This window comes from Hyla sarda, chromosome 6, assembly GCF_029499605.1.
Source record: "Hyla sarda isolate aHylSar1 chromosome 6, aHylSar1.hap1, whole genome shotgun sequence".
Taxonomy (NCBI): domain Eukaryota; kingdom Metazoa; phylum Chordata; class Amphibia; order Anura; family Hylidae; genus Hyla; species Hyla sarda.
In genome coordinates, this window is record NC_079194.1 from 220,787,806 (window position 1) to 220,813,885 (window position 26,080).

General features: G+C 43.0%; 2 protein-coding genes across 2 annotated transcripts in view; one reads left to right on the forward strand and one right to left on the reverse strand.

Annotated features, from left to right (window-relative positions):
• AGBL2 (AGBL carboxypeptidase 2) overlaps positions 1-6,514 on the forward strand; it is a 146,191-nt gene extending 139,677 nt beyond the window's left edge. The window contains exon 22 of the mRNA XM_056526566.1: positions 6,479-6,514. Coding sequence (XP_056382541.1) covers positions 6,479-6,499 — 21 coding nt within the window. The 3' untranslated portion in view covers positions 6,500-6,514. The remainder of the gene's footprint in view (positions 1-6,478) is intronic.
• NUP160 (nucleoporin 160) overlaps positions 1-26,080 on the reverse strand; it is an 89,945-nt gene that overhangs the window by 21,483 nt on the left and 42,382 nt on the right. Inside the window, exons 13-30 of the mRNA XM_056526587.1 lie at positions 25,271-25,441; positions 24,576-24,675; positions 24,240-24,405; positions 24,000-24,127; positions 23,671-23,831; positions 22,943-23,076; positions 22,726-22,799; positions 22,468-22,624; positions 17,555-17,624; positions 11,511-11,609; positions 11,145-11,264; positions 9,968-10,063; positions 9,728-9,822; positions 5,773-5,869; positions 5,586-5,691; positions 4,269-4,429; positions 3,715-3,781; positions 3,519-3,629 (exon numbers count right to left, since the gene is read on the reverse strand). Coding sequence (XP_056382562.1) covers positions 3,519-3,629; positions 3,715-3,781; positions 4,269-4,429; positions 5,586-5,691; positions 5,773-5,869; positions 9,728-9,822; positions 9,968-10,063; positions 11,145-11,264; positions 11,511-11,609; positions 17,555-17,624; positions 22,468-22,624; positions 22,726-22,799; positions 22,943-23,076; positions 23,671-23,831; positions 24,000-24,127; positions 24,240-24,405; positions 24,576-24,675; positions 25,271-25,441 — 2,113 coding nt within the window. The remainder of the gene's footprint in view (positions 1-3,518; positions 3,630-3,714; positions 3,782-4,268; positions 4,430-5,585; positions 5,692-5,772; positions 5,870-9,727; positions 9,823-9,967; positions 10,064-11,144; positions 11,265-11,510; positions 11,610-17,554; positions 17,625-22,467; positions 22,625-22,725; positions 22,800-22,942; positions 23,077-23,670; positions 23,832-23,999; positions 24,128-24,239; positions 24,406-24,575; positions 24,676-25,270; positions 25,442-26,080) is intronic.

Consider the following 26,080-nt stretch of genomic DNA (forward strand, 5'->3'; position numbering starts at 1 on the left):
AGGTGAAGATGGGAAGAAGAGAAGAGCCAGCTGCTTCAGTAGCGAACTTCACTAAAGATTCTACCTTTTTGTCCGCGGGATCCTTAAAGGCAGCGGCATCTGCCAGAGGCAGTGTAGTCGCCTTTGAGATCCGGGAGATTGGTGGGTCCACAGAGGGAGGGGAAGCCGCCTTAGCGACAAAGTCCTTGTCAAATGGATAACGTTCTTGAATTGTCTTGACTCCCGGGAATCTCTTGTCTGGATGTTTCCATGCAGATTCCAGAATGTCGTCAAAGTCAGCGTGAGAGCTGAACCTTTGAGGTGCTGGCTTAGTACGATGAAAGGATACTCCTGGATTGATATCCGAAGATCCTGGGTCCTCCAAGTGAAAGGTCTCTCTTATGGCTGTCACCAATGAGTTCACCATAGCAATTGAGTCCGAGCGGTCATCTGGGTCAGATGCCGGTTCGGAAGCCTCGTCCACTGGTTCACCAGGGGAATGTGAATAAGTAGCGGCAGTCCTGGAGGGGGGGCGATCCAGACCGGGTACGTGGCTCTCGCGTGGCAGAGTGGCGACTCCGAGAACGTCGTTTGGAGGAGCGACGTTTGTGACCAGATGATGGGAGGGGGCGGGACCCACGAGGGGAACGCCCATGTCTATACGAAGACTCAATGGAAGAGTCAGACGAGGCACCCCTAGCACACTTGTGAGAGCGTGAAGTATGAGGAGACGAAGAGCGGGCCCTCTCAGAGGTCCAGCGCAGGGATGACCCCTTCAAAGCGGACACCATCTCGCGGGAGGCACCGAAGGGGCATCAGGGGGTCTGGGGGAGCAGAGGGGCTGGCAAAGCAAGCGGGCTCAGCGGAGCCGGGCATCTTGGTATTACAGTGCTTACAGGTATAGTAAGTCACTAAATACACAGGTTACTGTTTAGAGGGATGAACAGCCCTGGGTACAGACATAATGGGGTAAAAAAGAGAAGACAGGCACTTTCTCACCCAGATCTGTGTCCCCTTGTCAGCTGCAGAGAGGAGAACTTGCTCCGTGCATTCAGCTAGGCTGAAAAGGCCAGCCAATAGAGAGGGAGGGGCGTGCCTGAAGCAAGGCACGTAGTAACTGACCCCTACACACAGAAAACCGTGGCGATGATTGGGCGCTGCTTTGCGCCTCTGAGAGCTCTCCCGCCCAGTGGGCGGAGCTACAGCCACCGAGGAAGAACTGTCATGGCGCCCAGGGCGTCCAGAGCGCTGGCAGAGGCTGCCGGCGAAGTGAAAGTAAAAAGAAAGCCGGTGCTGAAGTGCCTGGCTCATAACAGCGCCGCGGCTGCAGCCACGTATAAGGCGCTGTAAGATGACAGAAGCCAGCGCTGAGAGTCGAAGAAGCGTGGCGGCTGACAGCCGCATATATGGCGCTGAGTAGTGGCCAAAATACACACACAAAAGGAGTTTCATAACACATGTGCCTTATAAAAACATGCCCCCTTAGTGTAATTGCTCCCCATGCATAGTGCAGCCCCTGTTAAACAAGCCCCAAAAGCTGAGGGTGGGCCAAAACAGGGGGTCTCCAGAGGTTGAAAGGCTGTACCTGTGGAAATAAGTACTTACCTCAGTCAGAAGAACTTACCTAATGGAGTCTTCAGTGAAGTATTCAGTCAGCTTATGGTCCCTGCATCACGCCTGGCTGCTATGTGCGAGCGAGGCGAGCAGAGACACAGGGGGACCCGGACCCATGAGGTACCACCCAGGCGCTGACCGTTGGTGAGAGGGGGTTAACAGCGCATATACACAATGTCTGTGCCCCCTTACTCGCAATGGGGAAACAGGGAACCGCAGTCCCTGAGTCCCCACCTGAAAACAGAAAGAAAAAGGAATAAAAAACTAACACGTCCCTATACTAGGAAAACAAAAAACAGAAGACCAGTTCTGGAGCAAACCAGACCCGTCCACCTCCTTTAGACACTAAGCTTAAACTGATTAGCTCAGAGCCTGAAGGCGGGTGTATCCTGCTGGGAGGAGCTGACTTTTTTTTATTACCATAGTGTCACACCTCCTAGAGACAGCAAGATACACCCACGGTCTGTGTCCCCCAATGGAGAGAAAACGTTTTTTCCTGGATAACCCCTTTAAATCCCTTTTATACAATAGGCATGGACCCAGCTTCTGTAACTTTCTAGCTATCAGGTTAAGTTGCAGTCAACAAATTTTCCCTGCAGTTCCTACTGAAAGGTAACATAGCCAAAAGAATGGCTGACCATGTAATTCATGGATGCCAAGTCAGTCACGGGGTCTACAAATTTTTGGTTCTTAGATCGAGGTCTCAACTAAGGAACCCCACTCTATGACCTTCATATGCCATAATAGGATACACAGACAGTGGTTGTCTTTAAAGTGTTTGTCCTGGGAAGCTAAACTGATGCATTTGGTAAAATATAAAAACATATTTCAAAGGTAGAAGCATTAATGAATATGCACTGTTTGAGAAACGCATACGTTCTAATTCCCCATGTGCCTGCTTTGTTTTGATAACCTGATGCCCTTGGTTATGACCCACTAAGGTGGTCACCCATGCTCAGTTCAACTGCAATCCCCTGGTCTGTCCAGAAAGTACTGGAATATTCTGTGCTGCTCATGAAAGCAAGGAAGATTTTGGAAAAGTGTGTGATCTGTTGTATGGGTCACAGTTCAGAGAGCAAAACATTAAGTCATCAGATCCATGGGGAAGAAGAACAGTGATGTTAGCAGATGTGTTAACAGAAACACATCTGTCCTCCATTACATATATGTATGTGCAAAACAATTGATTTTACTAATGTTGCTTTGTAAAACAATCTCTTTAGGAGACTGCATGGTATAATCGGAATAAATGGAATTTAAGACAAGTGTTTTTCCAGACTATAAAAAAAAAAAAAAAAAAAATTATATATATATATATATATATATATATATATATTCCAGCAATAAATAGTGGTTGTGCTGTCCTCCGCCATTTGGGAAAATATATATATATATTATATAATTAATATATATATAATATATATATAATATATATATAATATATATATAATATATATATATAATATAATATAATATATATATATAAATATAATATAATATATATATATATATATATATATATTCGTAGTAATATGCAGCACACCAAAATCCAGTGCAAAGTGCTTTTTATTCCATGAAGTACAAAAGCGACGTTTCGCCGGCCTCACGCCAGCATTCTCAGGCCGGCGAAACGTCGCTTTTGTACTTCATGGAATAAAAAGCACTTTGCACTGGATTTTGGTGTGCTGCATATTACGACTATTACTAAGGAACCAGAGGACCGTGGCTCCAGCATGCGTGCACCCTACCTACAGACCCTCATTTATCTCGATGTGCTGCTTATTTTTGGAATATATATATATATATATATGACAACAATCCAAACAGCCAATTTCTTAAGCCTATCAGAACTGTACTTCTACAGATAAATATGTTTAAAAGTATTTTTACTCTATCCTAGTTCTCAATATTAATAGGATACTTACCAGCTATTGCTGCTGCATTGTTATCATACTGAGCCAATGTCAATCGTGTCCGGGCCAGTATGTATTCCTTCTCTAAATCCTGGAGCTCTAAGATCTCAACCTGGCTTCCACCTGTTAAGTAAATAACAAGCTATAAATCCTAAACATAGAAAAAAAGGCAAGAAAGTGTCTTTAAATGACTGGGCATTACACTTACTGGGAACAGGAACAGGTGGAGATTCCCCTTCATGGTTGCGTTTCAGAGATGTTCCTGGCCGCTCATACTTGAAAGTAAACAATGAAAATGGGTTTTATAATGGCTCATTCACACTTCAGAATTTCTGGCTGGAGATATTCCAGGTGGAAGTCCAGTGTGTAGCGGATGCCCCAAAAATCTATTAGCGATATAACCGCGCAGACATCAATGCAGTCCATGTTGAATTATATGTACATTCTTTTGGTGGAGCACAGAATTTTAACGGCGACAAATCAGTCGTGAAAGTTCTGCAGTGTGCACGGTGCAGCAACATCCCACTAAAAGCAATGGGAGTCTGCTGCACCAGAATTTCTGAGTGGAATTTAGTTGCATGGAAATTCCATAGTGTGAATAGGCCCTAAATGGTAATATTTTTCTGCCTTCACCCACAAAATATTTTTGTAGTGTAAAAAAAAAAAAAATAAGCCAACAACAACTTAAAGCGTATAATTTAGGCACTTTTCACCAATTAATGGCACAACCCATACATAGTAAAGACAAGTGTATTTCTTTACCACAGCTCCTGATGCAGGTTGCACAATCCAGGCATATTCCGGGCGGATAAGCCGCAGGCAGTTCAGACACGCCAGATATGCATTAACTTGCTTCTGAAGACCAGTAAAGGTTCGGACTTCTCTGCCAAGACGCATCCCATACTCAAACATTACTGTGCCAGCTAAGGAAGTAAATATGAAAACATAAGTATACAACACAACTGTCCTCATTAGAGAGAGTTTAACCTGAGAGTCTATATACTATAACTAGTTCATGTTGTGCACAAAAAAATTACAAGACTCATGAGATTAAAGGGGTATTCCAGGAATTTTATTTGACTATGCTACAGGGGCTGTAAAGTTAGTGCAGTTCATAATATAGTGTCTGTACCTGTGTGTGACGGTTTTCCCACAATTCTTATGTGATTTTCACCCCAATATTTATTTTTAACAGCATACAAAATGACTGTTGTCCCAGATTTTTCCCAGGTTGCAATGCGGCCTAAACCTGACTCACTAGTAAGCTGATGACAGGGAGCCTATTTGCTTCAATGGGTGGAGGGATCGCTTGGTGGGAGAGAGATCAATCTGTAACTAATGCAACAGCTGTAGGCACCCTGATTGAAAACCCACAGGTCTTTTGAATGGATACAGCTCATTTATGTTTCAATGGATGGGGTGGCTGATGTGTGGGAGGGAGGAAAATGGAATTGTGGGATTTGTAGTAAAAAAAAGAAAAAAAGTCAAACAGGAAATACCAGTTCACAAAAAGCTAGCCACAGTGTTATGGTAATCTCACAACATAGCCATTTAGCCCCAAGACCAGCGCAGATCCTTCCTAAGCATGTCCATTACTGTCTAGGGTAACTAGCAACAACTAAAATGTACAACAACAAAAATGTATATTACCAAGTCATGGCATAAACTCAGTCTGGCTGTAATCCAGTTTCAGTAAATACTTGTATACTCCATGAAATAATAATTAAATAATTTTTTCTAAAAAATCTGCATTGTGCCCTCCTTCATTCCACTAAGAAATGTATAAATACATTGACAAGTGGTTATCACATTTTCCTTGGCAATAGGGTAACCCTGTATAGACACTGATAGTGCTGTTAGGACAGATTACATTGTTTGAAAGACATACTTCACTGACAAGGAGAATGATAAAGCCAAGTTATTAACTTATTCTGCATGGAAATGTATGAACAACAGAGAAACAGTATACTGAAGTGTGCTCCCAGATGTGAAATATATGTGTTCACTAAAACATTTAAGAGCATCGCACAGGGAATGTTTAAAAGGGAATAAATTACAGGCAATGAAGGAGGAGGATACCTTTCCGATAGTTATGTCGATGAATATGAAAAGCATAAAGGAGCTCATAGTAATTATGGGTCATCAGATCAACAGCACGAGCTCGGGCTTCAATGATACTAACAACCTAAAAAATGACAGAAATATTCTATAAGAATAAGTTCACCAAAAAGACATAATGAATGACCCCAGCAGGTATAATGCTTACCTCATTGTGTAAATTTACATAAGGAAAATCTACAAGTTCTTGGAGCTGTGAACGTTCACACAAAACTATAACCAGCTGCCGCAAGCAGTCCAGTTGCCTAGAAAATATGAGGAACAGGATAGGAAAATTAACTCCCTATAGCGTTTGTCAAGGACCAAAAACATGGCTCCTTTCTTTCAAAGCAATGCAGGCACCCCGGTCCAGGTAGTATGTGGGATTGCAGCTCAGCTCCATTCACTTTAGTGCAGCCAAGCTGAAATACTGGACACTTGACTATATGATAGTTTGATTTCTTACATAATACTTTGGAATACTGAACTATTGCAGTGTATTATGTTTGTCAGCATAAAACACAGTTTTTGACAGTGCCTTACAGATAAACAGAGATGGCAACAATGGCAACCCATCTGCGCCAGTACATAGAGATCCCTTCTTACAATTCTGATGCAGTGATATCTGCTATTGTAGCATTAGGAGCTGTAATATACAATTGACACCCGCTGTGGATCACATGGGCACAGCGTAGGTCATGTATATTTACATTAAAGGGTCACTTAATTTTCACTAAACTTTTGACATGTCTTAGAGACATATCAAAAGTTTTGATTGTTCGGGGTTGGCCATTGAGATTACGTCAAATGTCAATATTCAAGAGGAGTCATTGTTATAGGAAACACTTATTGGTACACTTATTAATTTCAAATAGGGTTTGACCAAGAGCCCCTGAATCCGGAGAAGAACCATGACAGCTACCATGAACTTTGTAAAGACCCAGGACCTGCCGCTTTGGGCGCATCCAATAAAGATAATTGGTCTTCTCCCATGATATCAGAAATAATATCATCTTGTTTGTTTGGCTGGGACATTTTTAAAAAGGCTATGTAAAACTGATAGCACATTGCTAGTATATGAGGTCACTTTATGATTTGTTGAGGTCTAATCTCTGGGACTCTCACCAATAGTAAAAACATAGATACCCACAAATTGCTAACGTAGTGGTCTGACCTCTTTAGTCTTTTTCTGCACCAAGCTACCTGCAGGGGAACAGCAGCTAACTTCAAGTTACAGCCAGGTAAGCAAGGTACATCGATGCACAAGGTAAACCAGTGATAGGTCTGCAGCTATAAGTTAGAGCTGCTGTACCTTCTTTTTCAGAATCAATGGGGATTATATATTACTATTGTTGCTATTCTTTGCCATTAGGACAGATGAGATCTATCAACTTGCACACTTGGAGAAGTATACAGGACAACAAATAAGCAAACATTTTTAGCAACTGGTGCAGTGCAAAACAAGGAATGGTCATTTAAGTTGTGCCAAGTTGTACACTTGTTATGTCTGACGACAACTATCATTGAAACTAACCATTGACAACATTTAAATCATGCACATATGAATGTTTTTATCATACTGAAGATTTTGTTTGGTAATGTGAGGGAAGTCAGCTTGTTATACATTTTTATATATTCTTTTAGAACTCTTTTTATATACGCTGCTCAAAAAAATAAAGGGAACACGAAGATAACACATCCTAGATCTGAATGAATGAATTAATAATATGAAATAATTTCGTCTTTACATAGATGAATGTGCTGACAACAAAATCACACAAAAATTATCAATGGAAATCAAATTTATCAACCCATGGAGGACTGGATATGGAGTCACACTCAAAATCATAGTGGAAAACCACACTACAGGCTGATCCAACTTTGATGTAATGTCCTTAAAACAAGTCAAAATGAGGCTGTGGCCTCCACGTGCCCGTATGACCTCCCTACAATGCCTGGGCATGCTCCTGATGAGATGGCAGATGGTCTCCTGAGGGATGTCCTCCCAGACCTGGACTAAAGCATCCGCCAACTCCTGGACAGTCTGTGGTGCAACGTGGCGTTGGTGGATGGGTCGAGACATGGATTGCAGCATAAAGCTTACCAGGAAAGGTTAAAAGGACCTTAACATGTATAGCTTGGAAGAAAGTACACAGAGGGGATATGATAGAGACTTTTAAATAAATACTTAAAGGGAATCAAAACGGTAAAAGGAGGAGAGCATATTTAAAAAACTACCACAAGAGGACAGTAATATTATGAAGTATTACTTTATTGAGAGAGTAGTGGATGCATGGAATATCCTTCCTTTAGAAGTGGTCGCTGCAAATACAGTGAAGGAGTTTAAACATGCATGGGATAAGCATAAAGCTATCCTTCATATAAAATAGGGCCAGGGACTATTGATAGGATTCAGAGTATTGGGCAGACTAGATAGGCCAAATGGTTCTTATCTGCCGACACATTCTATGTTTCTATGTCCCAGATGAGTTCAAATCGGATTGAGGTCTGGGGAACGTGCGGGCCAGTCCATAGCATCAATGCCTTCCTCTTGCAGGAACTGCTGACACACTCCAGCCACATGAGGTCTAGCATTGTCTTGCATTAGGAGGAACCCAGGGCCAACCGCACCAGCATATGGTCTCACAAGGGGTCTAAGGATCTCATCTCGGGTACCTAATGGCAGTCAGGCTACCTCTGGCAAGAACATGGAGGGCTGTGTGGCCCCCAAAGAAATGCCACCCCACACCATTACTGACCCACCGCCAAACCGGTCATGCTGGAGGACGTTGCTGGCAGCAAAACGTTCTCCACGGCATCTCCAGACTCTGTCATGTCTCTCACATGTGCTCGGTGTAAACCTGCTTTCATCTGTGAAGAGCACAGGGCACCAGTGGCGAATTTGCAAATCTTGGCGTCTTCTGGCAAATGTCAAACATCCTGCACGGTGTTGGGCTGTAAGCACAACCCCACCTGTGGACGTCGGGCCCTCATACCACCCTCATGGAGACTGTTTCTAACCGTTTGAGTGGACACATGCACATTTGTGGCCTGCTGGAGGTCATTTTACAGAGCTCTGGCAGTGCTCCTCCTTCCACAAAGGCAGAGGTAGCAGTCCTGCTGCAAGGTTGTTGCCCTCCTACGGCCTCCTCCACATCTCCTGATGTACTGGCCTGTCTCCTGGTTGCACCTCAATGCTCTGGACACTACGGTTACAGACACAGCAACCCTTCTTGCCACAGCTCGCATTTATGTGCCCCACTGGATGAGCTGCACTACCTGAGCGACTTGTGTGGGTTGTAGACTCAGTCTCATGCTACTGCTAGAGTAAAAGCACTGCCAGCATTCAAAAGTGACCATAACATCAGCCAGGAAGCATAGGAACTGAGAAGTGGTCTGTGGTCACTACCTGCAGAACCACTCCTTTATTGGGGGTGTCTTGCTAATTGCCTATAATTTCCACCTGTTGTCTGTTCCATTGGCACAACAGCATGTGATTGATTGTCAATCAGTGTATCTTCCTGAGTGGACAGTGTGAATTCACAGAAGTGTGACATGGAGTTACATTGTGTTGTTTAAGTGTTCCCTTTATTTTATTGAGCAGTGTATTTAAACTCCATCTGGTATATCATCAGCCATGTTGTTTATAATCCGCCATCTTCTTTGTACTCTCATTGTGAACATGAACTTCACTAGCAATTATAGCCAGGAAAGTTAAGTTCAAGGTCACAATTGCTGAGCTTACAGGAAAGCTTTAAGGCCATTTAGTGTGAAGCCTCACACAAATAGTCTTTCCTGCTTAGAGATGACCATGACCGTGTATAATCTGGAAGTGTGCCATTCTTTCATGTATGTCTATAAGAATCTGGTTTAAAAAAGTCTGTATACAGCATCGGAGTCTGTCATTCATTCTTCTCCCGGGCCTGGTCACTTATAACTACTGATTCAGAATCAAACATATTTGAAGGAATCCATTGAATTCCCTAACCGGAAAAAATGTAAGTTGCACTGAACAAATTCATGTCACATCATTATTTCCTATAGAATATCTTATTTTCCTGTATAAATTATTTAGATGTAAAGAACCAATAGAGTATTTAAAGACCTTTCTGGAGACACCATACCTGCTATGATCAGGAATAAGTGTAAGAGCATCGTAAGCTTGGCTATTATGTCCCAAATCCAAGTGATACTTGAAGATACGAGTCCTCAAAGTTGCCTAAGGAAAAAAATAAAAATAAAAAAGTGTTTATCACATTGCATTATATGTATTGGAAAAGGTGTTTACTATTGAAGTGTTAATTTATTTTACTTAAGTATTATTTTATTAAGTAATTAATAAACAATAAGAGATCAGAACCTACCTGACTTTTTAGGTCATCTGCAGTCTCTGTAATAGCCAATGTGGCTAACTGAATGATAAGTTCTGGCAAGCCTACAGCTTCCAGAAGACGCAATACCTAAAATTATACGCATGAATAAATTAGCCACAACTGGCAGAATACAGTGTAACACTTGTAAATGTGACTGGATATAACAAATGTGGTGTTGCAGGATGCTATTCAAAGCATTTACCATAAGCCTGTAAGATCAGGAAAGTTGGAGCTTTGCTTTAAAGCTTGTCATTAAAAAAAAGTGCCCTCTGCTCCCCGGCCAGCTAAGAGATCCAAACACTTCTTCACATAGAAGTCTAGGGACTTTGACACCAGGGTCATCTTGTTTCTAATGCTGCTTACTGTGTGAAAAATCAGTGCAGCCGTTCTGAAGATATTGGTCTTGTTGCTAATTCCTTGTTTTGTGCAAAAGAGGTGGGCAGCTGCAGTATGTAAACTACCTGTATATTTAGCAGCTGATAAGTACTGTAAGGTTTAAGATTTACAAATCTGTTGAACTTTCTGGCACCAGTTGATTTAAAAAAAAAAAAAAAAAAAAAAAAATTCCCGCCAGAGTACCTCTTAACATCCTCATAGGGGATACCCGCCCCACCCTCCCTCTTCCATCATCAACATGCAATTGAAGCAGCACAAGCGAAGTGCAGGAGGCAACATTGTACAATGGGGGGGGGCAAATGGCGGGTTTCCATACTGCAATATATGATTAAGTGCCAGGGGTATAACCAACAGACGTAGGTTGCCCCAGACAACATGTATCGGATTAGATATCTGGGACATTTGCACAAGTCCCAGATATGGTGCAAACGTCTGTTATCAGTCAGGTAAGTCATGGTAAGGCAACTAGATAAACCCTACAATAATTCTTTAGGACAGGCTAGTGCCCATATAATTCATGGCAAACCTGGAATGTGACTGGGATATACAGTGCGATTATGAAAACAGAGGCTCAGGCAGCTTCCATCTACATGCTGTACAACTTTGGCCATAACTGACAGGGCTTCCAGCAATCAGACCATCATGTGATGGCATGGCCCAGTAATAGGCCATCACTGGAAACAGCTGCTTTACTACTTAAAGAGACTCTGCATAAAATTCAAGCACTGACGATTGAACCTATCCATGTGCTGAATGACACAAAACACCTTACTCTGTTGTAATACTGAAGACGTGCAGACGAAGGAGTGTCCTCTTCATCTACATGAATCATTTTCTCCAGAAAATCCTCCCGCTCCACTTCAGACGCAGCTTTGCAGAAGCATTCTAGTGCCTGCAACAGTTCTAGTGTTAAGTCAGGTCAATCATATACAAGCCCTTAACCCTAATAAATCTGTGTGCATTTTATTGGTTTCTGTAGGTAAATTATTTGTCTAGGACAGAATGACAAATCTCATAATAATAAAGGACTTGCCGAGTATGGTACTCCTTTAAACAAAGTATAGAGGCCAATATACAGTAGGACAAAAAGGAACAGCAATTAAGTTTTTGTCCAAATTCACATAACTTATTGCCTTACCTTATGGCCTTCACCAGTGACTAGGTAACACTGACCCATCATAAACAGACAAGAGCCGACACTAACTTGACACCATGGCTGCAGAAGACGCACATACTCCTATGCATATTAATAAAAAAAAAAAAAAAAAACACAACAACAACATAAGCTACATTGTATACTTTGAATGCCATGTACAATAGTGACAGTTCACTTTATGATGTTTTATAACCATTGACACTGAGAATACTTGTTCCCATAAGAGCCTGCAATATAAGTTGACCAACACATAATATCCATACCCCCTGTGCTTACTGTACAAATGAATCACTGGTAATCTATACAAATAAAGACTGGCAGAGCATGCCGGAAGTTGTAGTCTTGCAACAACTGAAGTGCCACAGGTTGGGGGGGAATCAGTGCTTTCGTGGTTTATCAGCAGATATGGAGGAACCTTCATTCCTCCAGTGTGAGCCATATGAAGTCCCAATCCACCCTGTCAAACGCTTTCATTGCGTCGAGTGACAGGTTTGCAAAAAGTCTATCCAAATTATCGTGCAGATGACATCCGGGAACAAAACCGTATTGATCTGGATCTATTATCTTAGATAATATTTTGACAGTCTCCTTTTTTGGAACTAAAACAATATTAGCTTCTGTCATGGTTTTAGGAAGAGCACCAGCCTTACAGGATTCAAGTTTCATAAGGGTTTGAGACTAATATTACCTCATACTCTTTATACATTTAGAATGGAATCCCTTCCGATATAACAAAATGCAAGGACGGCTTAAAAACCATTTAATTTTACATGTAAAAATATATACCTGCCCCTGTCGTCAATTCATTTCTGGATTATAATCCCAGTTCATTTTCTTATGACCCAAAATTGATAACTCGGCTGAGTAATTTGAGGCATGTGAATGCAAAATCATACTTGCCCATTGTTTATACATTCTATTGGCGGTATCAGGTGTAAGATGGGTTTTAATCAAACAAACCACTGCAGACAAATATCTCAGTACCCTGTCAAAAACAGCCTCTCTCTTTTAACTCCTTAACGACGCAGGACGTATATTTACGTCCTCCGCCAGCTCCAGCGATATGCCGCGGGGTCATGCGGTGTCCCCGCGTCATATCGGGTCGGTCCCGGCGGCTATCAACGGTCGGGACCCGCGGCTAATACAGGACATCACCGATCGCGGTGATGCCCTGTATTAACCCTTCAGACACGGCGATCAAAGCTGACCGCCGCGTCTGAAGTGAAAGTGAAAGTACCCCGGCTGCTCAGTCGGGCTGTTCGGGACTGCCGCGGTGAAATCTCGGAGTCCCGAACAGCTTACAGGACACCGGGAGGGCCCTTACCTGCCTCCTCGGTGTCCGATCGACGAATGACTGCTCCGTGCCCGAGATCCAGGCAGGAGCAGTGAAGCACCGATAACACTGATCACAGGCGTGTTAATACACGCCAGTGATCAGCATGAGAGATCAGTGTGTGCAATGTTATAGGTCCATATGGGACCTATAACACTGCAAAAAAAAAAGTAAAAAAAGTTAATAAAGGTCATTTAACCCCTTCCCTAATAAAAGTTTGAATCACCCCCCTTTCCCCATAAAAAAAAAATAAAAAACAGTGTAATAAAAAATAAATATATGTGGTATCACCACGTGCGTAAATGTCCGAACTATAAAAATATATCATTAATTAAACCACACGGTCAATGGCGTACACGCAAAAAAAATTCCAAAATCCAAAAAAGCGTATTTTTGGTCACTTTTTATACCATTAAAAAATGAATAAAAAGCGATCAATAAGTCAGATCAAAACAAAAAATGAGTCCTCATACCGCCCTGTACGTGGAAAAATAAAAATGTTATAGGGGTCAGAAGATGACATTTTTAAACGTATAAATTTTCCTGCATGTAGTTATGATTTTTTCCAGAAATACGACAAAATTAAACCTATATAAGTAGGGGATCATTTTAACCGTATGGACCTACAGAATAATGATAAGGTGTCATTTTTACCGAAATATGCACTGCGTAGAAACGGAAGCCCCCAAAAGTTACAAAATGGCGTTTCTTCGATTTTGTCGCACAATGATTTTTTTTTCCGTTTCGCCTTGAATTTTTGGGTAAAATGACTAATGTCACTGGAAAGTAGAATTGGTGATGCAAAAAATAAGCCATCATATGGATTTTTAGGTGGAAAATTGAAAGGGTTATGATTTTTAAAAGGTAAGGAGGAAAAAACGAAAGTGGAAAAAGAGTCCTTAAGGGGTTAAAGGGGAACTCCAGTGGAAAACAGAAAGTTAAACAGATTTGTAAATTACTTCTATTTAAAAATCTTAATCCTTTCAGTACTTATCAGCTGCTGTATATGTTCCACAGGAAGTTCTTTTATTTTTTCAAATTTTTTTTCTGTCTGACCACAGTGCTCTCTGCTGACACCTCTGTCCATGTCAAGAACTGTCCAAAGCAAGAGCAAATCCCCATAGCAAACCAATCCTGCTCTGGACAGTTCCTGACATGGACAGAGGTGTCTGTGGTCAGACCGAGAAAAGAAATTCGAAAAGAAAATAACTGTGTGGAGCATACAGATGCTGATAAGTACTGGGTTAAGATTTCATAATAGAAGTAATTAACAAATCTGATTAAAAGGAAAATTGAGGCTCAGGATCTTGAATACTGGAAAGACATTTATTAATTAATTGTTTAAAATATGTAATGTGCTCCGTGACGCACAGGGTCCTTGTGGGTCAGCAGGTACACAAAATACAATTTAATAAATTATAAAATTACATAGATATCATAGAATACATTATAATATAAAAATATATAATAAAAAAACAATCAATATAAAAGCCACACATCTGTGGATATTCCAGCCTGTAAGAATAAAATAGTGGTGCACGTGTCTTTTGAATAGAAACGAATATGTAAAGTGCAGAATTGTACTGTTCAATGCGCTGTTTGTAGAATGAGTGGTATCCATTGGCAACAATGTAACAATTATTGCATGGTAACGATGTAGCAATGTCTGGTATACTAGCAGTGTTTATGAGCAAACAGTAGCAATGTTAAGTATACTTGCAGTACTGAAGAGGTGAAGGATAGATCGCCGCTTAGAGACTCGGCCGTCTCATATGGATAGCGGTGATAGTGGGCTTCAATGATGGGGACTGCAGCGCTTCAATGAGCCGTGAATTTTTCCAAATCGCGTAGAATGCGCGAAGAAAATGTTCAAATTCACGGTCCTATTATGTGTGGCATATGCTGATAGAGACTCAGCCGTCTCATAAGTTACAGCAATAATGAAAGATCCAGTTTTATTGAGGCTGTACAGATAATCCCCGATGTCATCTTAAAGAAGAAGTATCATGGACCAAGTCACAATTTTTTTTTTATATAATGTGAAAGTGCATCAGCTCACCATTCTGACAATCTGCTCCTCATGTATCTCACCCTCTCCCTTCTCCTGCAATCCCCTCTGAAAGATCGCTACTTCCTGGTCCATGGAGGTCCCTGACTTCCTGTCTCCCATAATGCCTTTCAGTTCATCATAGAAGTAGCCCAGCCTAGACCAGTGCTTCCTAACCAGGGTGCCTCCAGCTGTTGTGAAACTACAACTCCCAGCATGCCTGGGAGTTTTAGTTTTGCAACAGCTGAAGGCACCCTGGTTGGGATACACTGACCTAGACACTGATCACTTTCCTAACAGCAGGATCAGTGTTTCCCCTCCCCCTGCTTCTATTCTCAGGACATCGTTCTTTCAGACTGACCTGCTGTCAGATTGTGATCAGTGCAGGGCAAAGCAGGGATCTCCCCCTCCCCCTCTGCTTCTTCTCGGGACATTGGGACATCGTTCTTGCTCTTATAAACACTGAGCTGGCTGTCAGATGCTTCCCTGCCGAGGAGATGAAGACAAGTGAGCTCAGCTCACTGGGACTTCTATGATTGGCTGAAGCTGCACATGGGAGGTTCCCTTGCCGTGCACAGAGCTGGCTAAGCTGCAGAACTATGGGAAATTGTGACATCACGGCCCCCAGCATAATGCAGCTCAATGGGGGGTCGCAAGTCATCAGAACAGGGAGCTGCTGAACTTCCTCTCTGAACAAAGAAGCTAAAAAAACAGGTTTTATATACAAGATGGGTGAAGTCAGTGATTTACAGAGTGATATAACTTTTGCTTCTGCATTTAAAACACAATACTTTTTCTACATGGGACTTCTCCTTTAAAGCTGCTGAAGAAAAGTCCTATGGAGGACTTGAAACACGTCCAGCTCCGCTCCTAACGCCACATATATCCAGCCTCTATATTGGAATACAGCTATTGCGCTTATACGGCATCCGCTAAGCCCCAGGTACTTATGCGCATTGCCACGGCCACGAGGACGCCACATACCCTCTGACCGCATCGGGGATTACCTGTACAGCCTCAAAAAAACTGGACCTTTCATTATTGCTGTAACTTCTGAGACGGCTGAGTCTCTATCAGCATATGCCACACATAATAGGACCGTGAATTTGAACATTCTCTCCGTGCATTCTACGCGATTTAGAAAGATTCATGGCTCATTGAAGTCTCTAAGCGGCGATCTATCCTTCAGCTCTTCAGTACTGCAATTATACTTAACATTGCTACTGTTTGCTCATAAACACTGCTAGTATACCAGACATTGCTACATTGTTACCATGCAATAATTGTTACATTGTTGCCAACGGATACCACTCATTCTACAAACAGCGCATTGAACAGTACAATTCTGCACTTTACATATTCGTTTCTATTCAAAAGACACGTGCACCACTATTTTATTCTTACAGGCTGGAATATCCACAGACGTGTGGCTTTTATATTGATTGTATTTTATTACATATTTTTATATTTTAATGTATTCTATGCTATGTAATTTTATAATTTATTAAATTGTATTTTGTGTTCCTGCTGACCCACAAGGGCCCTGTGCGTCACGGAGCACATTACATATTTTAAACAATTAATTAATAAATGTCTATCCAGTTATTCAAGATCCTGAGCCTCAATTTTCCTTTTAATCACTTTATTTTCCGACACCGTGGGTATAGGTGCCATTTGAGTTGCTCGGATGAAGGCAACTACCAGATAGGAGCCTCTCCTATTTTCTATATATTGCTAATTAACAAATCTTTTTAACTTTCTGGCACCAGTTGATTTAAAAAAATAAAATAAAAAAAATAAAAAAATTGGGGGGTTGAGAATCACTGTGTGGTGGACAGTATAAAAGTAATTTCACCAGTTAAATCGAAGACACTTATTTTTTATAAATTAATTCTCATGCTCTGGTCTAAAAAGTATCAAGAAAAGATTAAGGGAAAAGTGGGCTACATAAGTTGGAGAATTGAATGACTGCACATGGAACCTGGTATTTGAAAATGTCACGTTGCTCAGAGAATAAAGCACAAATACTGCAGTTGAGGATTATATTTCAGTTGTATCATTCCCCAATGGCATTGTGGAAATTTAAATATTGTGATAATGATCATTGCCCCAAATGCAATGAGGAGAATGCTAATTTCCTTCATCTAGTGTGGGGGTGCCCTAAAGTCAGAAATTTTGTGTTTAAAATATCTGAATTCTTGGGAATTTTGAGGAAATGTTTTGTCAGAGTGGTCATATTTGATGAAGTGGTGGAATTTGGGGACTTGAATTTATTATGTTTAAAACCCTTTTTGGCGGCCAAGGTGAGGTCCTGGTTTAACGAGAAACCTTCACTGAAAACACCTAGTAAATAAAATAAGGGGGTATGAAGAAATTTTGGCCAAATTCTCCAAAAAAGCTGATAAGTTTCAGTTGACTTTGTTTCTGTAAATAATGTGCCTATTTTGTGGTGCTGTGTTGGTTGGAATTTTAAATTGGTATATTGTATTTTTTTTATTTTTTTTTTTAAATCCATGTAAAAATAGTGTTTTTAAAAAAAAATTATATTATATTAATATATATATATATATATATATATATATATATATATATATATATATATATATATATATATTTATATATTAAAAAGGAAATGGAGGAACCTACCTGTAGCTGTGTATACTGACAGTTTCTCATCATACATTCTGGAAACAAGAAGTCAGGGTTACCAGGCCAACTAGTAAATTGATCTGGTTAAGGAATAGAAATATATCACAATGACCAAGTCATAAAATAATAACTGCAGCAATTATCATAAAAAAAATAAATAACTGAATGTCTGAACATGTCACTTTAGTGTTACAAAGAGTCTGGTTTTGTAGTCACACAATATGTCTAACATAAGATGCCCTTGGGTCAGATTTTCTGCAGATTATTTAGCAGGCTTTTTTTGGGACTGCAGGGACTGAAATTTTGTCAATCCAGCCTGGAATCGGCTGTGCATTTCAGTGCATTACGAAGGCGGGAACCTGCCGGTTAAGGCAGGACGCAAAGAGGTCCACGTCTGCGGTCCTCCAATGTTCACAAATTGCTGCGAGAGACCACTCCCCGGGGTCAGACGAGGAGCGCATCAGAAAGTCTGCGTCCCAATTGTCCACTCCCGTAATGTGGATCGTCAATATATAGGGAACCTGGTGTTCCGCCCAGACAAGAATCCTTGTCACCTCCGCCATTGCAGCAAGGTGACCCTGGAGTAACAACTCCCAATGGAGGAGACAGAGAAAGATGGCCCGAAGCTCTAGGATGTTAATGAGGAGACTGGCTTCCTGGGGGGGACCGATGGCCCTGAACTGTCTGGTCCTGAAACCCCCCCCCCCCAGCGGAGGAGACTTGCATCGGTCATTAAGACCTGCCAACGCAGCAGGAGAAAAGAGCGTCCCTCCCGGAGGAGTGGAGAGCGGAGCCACCAAAGGAGCAACTGATGAGTCGTGGGGCAGACGGATCCGGCAGCAGAGGGAGCAAGGAGACTTGTTCCACCAGGACAGGATGGCCCACTGAAGAGGGCGGCACTGAAACTGAGCAATAGGATCGGCTTCCATGGCCGCCACCATCCTGCCCAACACTTCCATAGGCTAATGGATGGCCTTGGTTTCGGGCAGCACAATAGGACAGATCCCGGACAGAAGAGCAGAACCAAAGTCTTCTTGGTGTCTAAGCTAAGCCCTAGGAAGACCAGAGACTGGGAGGGAGAGAGGTTGGATTTCTCCCGGTTGATCACCCACCCGAAACTGGTCAGGGTCTGAAGAGTGATGTAAAGACTATTCTGATTTTGTGCAAAGGATGGAGCTTTGATTAACAGATAGTCCAGATAAGGGAGCACCGACACTCCCCGAGAGCAGAGTATAGCAACCACCACCGCTAGGACTTTGGTAAAGAGCCCGTGGGCCATAGCCAGCCCAAAGGGCAGGGCCACAAGCTGAAAATGACCTGCAGGAACGGCAAACCGCAGAAACTGTTTGTGTGCTGGAAAAATGGGGATGTGGAGGTAGGCATTCCGAATGTCTACCGAAGACAGAAATTCGCCCTGGTCCATGGACTCAACAGAATGGAGAGATTCCATTCAAAAGTGCCGCAGGCGCAAGTGGCGATTGAGGAGCTTAAGATCGAGAATCGGACGGACCGTTCCCCTTTTTTGGGAACGACAAAAAGATTTGAATAGAAGCCGAAAATACGTTTCCTTGGCAGAACTGGCACAATGACCCCCTGCGTAAGAAGAGTGTGGAGCGCAAACTGGAAAGGTCGCAGCCAGGGCTGGAGAGCGGTGAGGACGGGACCGGAAAAAACGATCCCGGGGAAAATAACCAAACTGGATTCGGTAGCTGTCGGAAACGAAGTCCCGAACCCAGGAATCCTGGACCTGCGCCAACCATACGTCCCAAAAGAGGGACAGGCGACCACCCACCCGAGAGGAAGGCTCGGTGGGGGCGCCCCTTCAGGTGGAGGTAGATTTGCGAGTACCTGGGTTGGAGGAGAAGCGTACAGAACAGCCGTCCTGCTTCCAGGAGGGCTGAGCTTTGAAGGTAGGAGCCGCTGATTCGTCTTGGCAGCCTGGACCAGGCAAAGGACCGAAAGGAAGAGGACTTGCGGCGGGAATCTGTTCTCAGGAAGCAGATAGCTCTTACCGCCCGTAGACTCAAATAATTTCATCTGGGCGTTTTCCAAAAAGGCGGCCGCCAGCAAAAGGCATCTCTGTGAGGGATTTCTTGAAAGCCGCATCGGCATTCCAGGCCTTCAGCCACAGAGCAGCGAATAGCAACCAAATTGCCCGAAGCAAAGGCCGCAAAGCATGCCGATTCTAGAGATACCGAGCACAGATAATCACCCGCGTTGGAGTTCTGGAGAGCCAGATCAGCCAGATCTGGAGGAGCCCCGGATAAAACACCTTGGCGAAGTTGGGAAGCCCAGGCCGACAACGCCTTGGACACCCAGGTTGCGGCAAAACGCCGGAAGCAAGGTCGAACCTACTGCTTCAAATGCAAATTTCGACAGGTTCTCAATCTGTTTGTCCATGGAAGAGTGGTGGACTTGGATAGGTGAGAGACCGGAGGGGCCACTGTAGGCGGGGCGGTCCATTTGGAGACCAAATCCTGGGTAATGGAAACATAGCCCGCAGCCATTTCGATCCCTGAAAACGTTTTTTTTAGGATGTTTCCAAGCAGCGCCCAGCAGGTCATCAAACTCCGCATGAGTACTGAAGACCTTGGGAGTGCAACGAGTGCAGCAGAAGGAAACTTCAGGATTAGGGTGCAAAGTTTCAGGGTCCTGGAGGTGAAAAGTGTCCCTGATGGCTGACACCAGACTGTCCACCATGTCAGACATGGATGACAGCTCCTCGGCCTCCGAGTGCGGATCCAAGTCAGAGTCCACCAGTTCGCCAGGAAACGGGCAGTGGAGGCTCCAGATCCAGGCGCAATAGACCTGGAACGGCGGGCCGGGGATCGGGAGCAGCCTCCAGGAGAGCGGGCGCGAGAGAGACGGGAAGGCATCCTCTCAGGAGAGGAGTCAGAGTAAATCGCCCTAGGGCACTTGTGAGAGCGCCAGGAGGGGTGGCCAGAGGATGCTGAATGAGCCTCCCGGGAGTGAGGGCGCAAGAAGGACCGCTTTAGGGCAGTAGCCACCTCCCTGGAAACCTGCGTCAGATCAGAGATAGTCAGAGAGAGGACACCCAAACCAGGGGAGGGTCAGGGACCGCACACTCCAGGAAGTCATTCTAGGCGGAAGGCACAGGAGGATTGGGACAAGAATCGGAGCAGGCAGAACAGGTGGACTCAGCCGGACCACCTGCCATTTTAGATTTACAAGCCCATACACGTATAGTATGTGACTAAGGCGGCGCCTGCCAGTCTGAGGGGGGTTCGGTTCTGGGGTCGGACATGGAAAAGAACCCAATAGAGAAGTCAAACAAACACAGAAAAAAAAAAAAAAAAAGGAACGAGCTGACCCATGTTCCTGTGTCCTGAAAACGGCTGGAGCTGATGGAGGACCCTTGCAGAAGTGGAGGTCCCCTGTAGAGGTGGAGGTCCCCTGTAGCGGTGGGGTATCTTGCAGAGAGAAGGTTCCAGGCAGAGGGAACAGCGGCTGGGAGAAACAGCAGCGTGCACAGAAAATGAGCACAGAGCAGCTGGAGGAACAGCAGCATGTCGGAGTAAGGGAGAAGGAGACCAGCGAAGACGTCACCGGCAAGGAAACGCCCCCCTAGGGAGTACATAGCCTCCCATAGGTAGACAAGCCAAAAGGGGAGGAGATAGATGACCCCTGCATTGGAAGGAACCCTAGAAGAGAGGAGGAGCAACACCAAACCACGCGAAAAAGGTGGAGAGGAGCCACCGCCAGCAGGACAGGGCCGAAGGCTAAATTAATGGCTGACCTCCGGCCGCAGCCCCCGCGGCCAGGAAGGAGTGCTGTCGCGAGTAAGCCTGGCCGCGGACATAGAGTGTGTCGCAGCGGGGGGCCGGAGGAGTGCCGTGCGACAGGCGCAAGCAATGTCCGTCTGTGGCCGCGGCCCCCAGCTGTCACAGCCGGAGTGGAAGACGGCGTGCGACAGAACTCAAAACTGAAGCAGATAAAAAGGCAGGAGCACCACATGCACAGCTATGGCTGCAGGCAGTTACCTGGATACATAAAATTACCCCTGAGACCACCAGCCAACCTGAAAGTTATAGAGCCCTGAAAAAAGCAGGTAGAGAGGGCCAGGTGGATTTGGGGGTGGGGGGAGCAGACGGTGGGAGTAGGGGTATACTTACCTCAAAAGTATCTGTACCACATACTCACCCATCGAAATCTTCAACCAGCCTAGTGCCACGCTGCATCATACCAGGCTGCAAAGCGGGGTGAGCAGGTCCGGACCCAAGGCACATCCCTAGTGCTGGTCGGTGGCGAGAAGGGGTTAACGGTGCATACTTTATGTACCGTGCCCCTTCCTCGCAAGTGGGGGATCAGGCAGTACCATGCTCCTGTCGCCCCAACCTAAGGAAAATAAAAAAAAGAGAAAATCTAAACTCTAGAAAAACTAGAATAATAATTAAAAAAAAGACGACCAGGTCTGAAGAACTCCAGACCTGTGTCTGCCTCCTACTGACACTAAGCTAAAACGGACTAGCTCAGAGTCAGTGGGCGGGGTATATCCTGCCAGGAGGGGCCAATTTCTTTTTGTTAATGCCTAGTGTCAGCCTCCTATTGGCAGCAAGATATACCCACGATTCCTGTGTCACCCCCCCCCCCCCCAATGAAACCGAACGAGAAATTAGGATTTTTTTCTTAAGCAAACATGTATTTGAGTTACCAACAACTTGATTACAACTGTTATAAGCAGAATAGCTCCCTCTAGCTGAAAGAAGGTTCTAACATCCTGTAGATTCTTCCGCAAGGGTCAAGCAATGGATACCGAGCACCTCAAACAACCTGCCTGTAGGATAAACCTAAAAGTAACACACAATTCCCTGCCACCCAAAAGATTACAAACCGCATGGCTTATGAAGAAAATGTCACTATTGGTCAATCAATAGCACTAGTAAGGATACAGATGCTGGAGAAGGTAAGTGGTGATATCTGTGATCAGCTGAGCCCAGCTCAGAGGGCTGTGCGTTTGGGCAGCTCCATAACGTGCAAAGATTTGCGACAAACGTTTTCTTGCCACATCTTGAAAGAATAACTCCACAATTGTCTGAGGCCCAGATGCTGCAGAAAAGAAATCTCAATGAGAAACATAACTCATGCTCAGAGATACAAGCAGGATTAGGTTTATAGACATTTTCAGCTAGGGTAACAGGAACTCTTACTGTATTTGTTTACTGATGTATAGGTCTTGGAATCAGACAGTTCCAGGACTGATAGATGCTGCAGATTGGAATCCCTGTAAAATAAAAAACATATAGTGAATCCATACAGGTTAGATTTGCAGTGAAAATTTATCTGTGGATTTGCACATGGGGATGTAAATACATTTATATATTATTACGTAATAAGGGTGGGAGAAAAACAGGGACAAAAACTTACAGTGTATCCAGAGGGACAGCAGATGCCACACACTGGCTGCTCCAGCGGATCACATAGTATGAGAGCAGCATGTTAGCAGTGCGAGGTATATGCTCTTGCTGTGACTGGAGTAGCTGACCTTCTCCTGCAAATGCCTGTAAGGATAAGCAGAGTCAAGTCCATAAAATTTCCATGTGCACTCTTTGTAATTAACAATGCTAACCATCTGATAAAACCAAATAGACGGCACAAGTCATTATTGGCTGAGTTTTTCCCATCTTCGCCATTTTTGACATATTCACTGAATATCCAACATACAGCATGATCAACAGCACTCTTACAGATAGATGCAAGAATATGATCCCAATACTATCTGTATATAAGAATGCTCTGCGCTCCACATATATGGTGCAGTTAAGAAAAGAAACCATCTATAACGAAATGTGACATTTTTGTCTAAACTTTCTGGAGTTTGTCAAACATGCATTAAATAAAACATCCATGAGTATTTTTTAGCAAGTATAGGGCCTCGGAGACATGGGTCTTAACACTCTTCAAGAGAATAGGGGTTCGCGCTGTGAAATCATTGGTGAGGTGGACACCCTTTGCTTGCAAGTTCAGTCACCACTCCACGATTGAAATGTAGAAAAGCAGCTGCTGTTTGGTGAATGAGCTACATCAGGCACTTATGTATTTCAAAGATGAGGATACCACTGTAACAGCTGTAGACTTATGTCTGTCTGACTTACCATATCTCCCATTCTTAAAAGAAGGTGCTCTAGGATAAGCAAGTCACGACAAATCAAGAACCGCGTGAGAGAGATTTTGCAGACCGCCTGACACACAATACCAGCAGCTGTGGTACTACCATAGAGACTGGAAAGGTTCATTCGCACATTTAGTGGTTGACCTAGAGCCAGAATACAAAAAAGAAATAGGCAATTTGGACTCCTGCACTTACAACTACTACTTTTCCAAAATCAACTAAGCAAAAGGCTATTCTTCTATGACAATTATTGTATAATTTACGTGATGGCTGTAAAACTAAAAACAGTGCTTCTAAAAGAAAAATACTTACCAAGGTCCATTGCCTGGTCTATATCCAAAGAGGTCTCATAATCCATCTCTCGAAGTAAGTTCCCAATAGCCAGGAAGGGGTTTCTGATGTCCTGCAGTTTATTGCTTATGTCCTCCATGACATTTTCACTGGAAAAAGAATAAGACAAAAAAGTATGACTTGACCTGTCTGCATTGAAATAAAAAATACAAAAAAAAAAAAAAAAAAAAAAAAAAAAGGACACCGACAACTTGCACTTACACATCGTTCACAATCAGCTCTTCCAACATTTGCTCTGCAACTCTTTCTGGAGGTTCTTGATTGCAGCAAGCCCACTCCATCATATACGCCATATCCATAGTTAGGCTATCTCCAATCATGCGTAAACAGTGCATCAAGAAGATTGTGTCACTAGCAAGATCCACATCTACAAAAAAAATAATAATAAATAAATAAATAAAGTCAACAATTAAAATAAATACAAAACATGCAGCAAAAAAAAAAAAAAATAATAATAATAATAATATGAAGACATATGAAGCCTATTCTACTTTCTAAGTCGGAAATCCGGGACATTAATACCTTTATTATACTCACCATCTGAGATGACACTTTCATCCTCTGTAAGTAAATTTTCTGCTGGTATTAGGTAAAGATGATCCACTAAAGAACAAGGTGCTAAAAATGACAAAAATCCCTGGAAAATTAAGTTAAAAAGTTATGTAAATTTTGTAATAAGTGGCAGCATGCTCACATACATAAGGGTTGATGGCTTAGTGGCTTGAAGGGCATGACATTTTAAAGAATATTAATTTTGTTTCTCACTATGTAGTGTAGTCTATTTTGATTTATTGCTCTCTGTTATAGTCCTGGAAAGAGGTTGACCATACAGTTCTTTTAATAGGAATCTATCAGCTAGCTGACAGGGATAGATAAATTATACCCGTTTCTTTGTTGATTGATGTTTTCAAAGTTATAAAACCATGTTTTCCTTCCAAGCTCAAGGGCCATGAAGAGGGAGGAGGCATGCATACTTCAGATTGACCTCTGACACTCGAGCCTGGAAGGGACCCATGTCAGCCAATAGACAGGTATCATGTGCTGGATCAACAGATATCATAGGTTGGTGACCACTGCTCAAGAAACACACACATTAATATAGATGACTGTATAAAGCAGACATGGCTCTTAGAAACTTTTTTAATATTAGGTGTTGAGTTTTAACGTACTAATCGCTTAAAGTATTATATAGCGCATACTGTTAACATAAAAAAAAAAAACTCAATATTTACCTTTCTGAGCAGACAGACCATGCTGGAGTAAGGATGCACTACCAATGCAAGGGGGCGAGACAGTTCCTCCTGGTATTGTAAGCAACAGGTGTAGAACTTAGACCACGATTCCACTTGTAACTGGCGGAACTCATCCTGGTCCATCTCATAATCGGTCACATGACTGTGCAGCTACAAAGTATAAAGTGTTGATACTTGCTGTGAAAAAAATTACTTAAGTTCAAGACCAAGCCAGTGTCTGTTTTCATAACACACGCCAGTCTTAAGCATATCCCTGTTCACCTTAATAATTAAAAGGAGCACACCTCTAAATAAATCTGGCTCTTTCTGTGACCATGTGCTGTGCCGCACTTTGAAGTCTACGTCCCCCATCTGGCATAGATTTCAACTTCAACTTATGCCAGCTACCTAGCGTAAACTGTAGTAAATTTGGCAGATGCATAGGTCCTGCCCCTTTTCACACTGAGCATGATGCTTGTTTGGCTTTTATTTTGTGTGTGTTTTTTTTTTTTTCATTTTAAATAAAAGGTAACAGCAGCTGTTATAAAACTGTAAAAAAATAAAAGTTTCACATTTTTGTGCAAACTAGGAGCTTACACAGATATTTGTGAAAAAGAATATCACAACGGCAGGTTGTACAATCAAACTTCTTTATTGCTCTTCAGTTGGTTTAACGGGAGCTTTGTCAACCATTCCTGCTGCCATATGCCATCTATGAATACGTATATCCTTATCAGAGTGGTCAGGTGGATATAGGCTCTCACATCATTAGAATGTGACTGCACTAAAGGGGATATGCATAGTCAGACA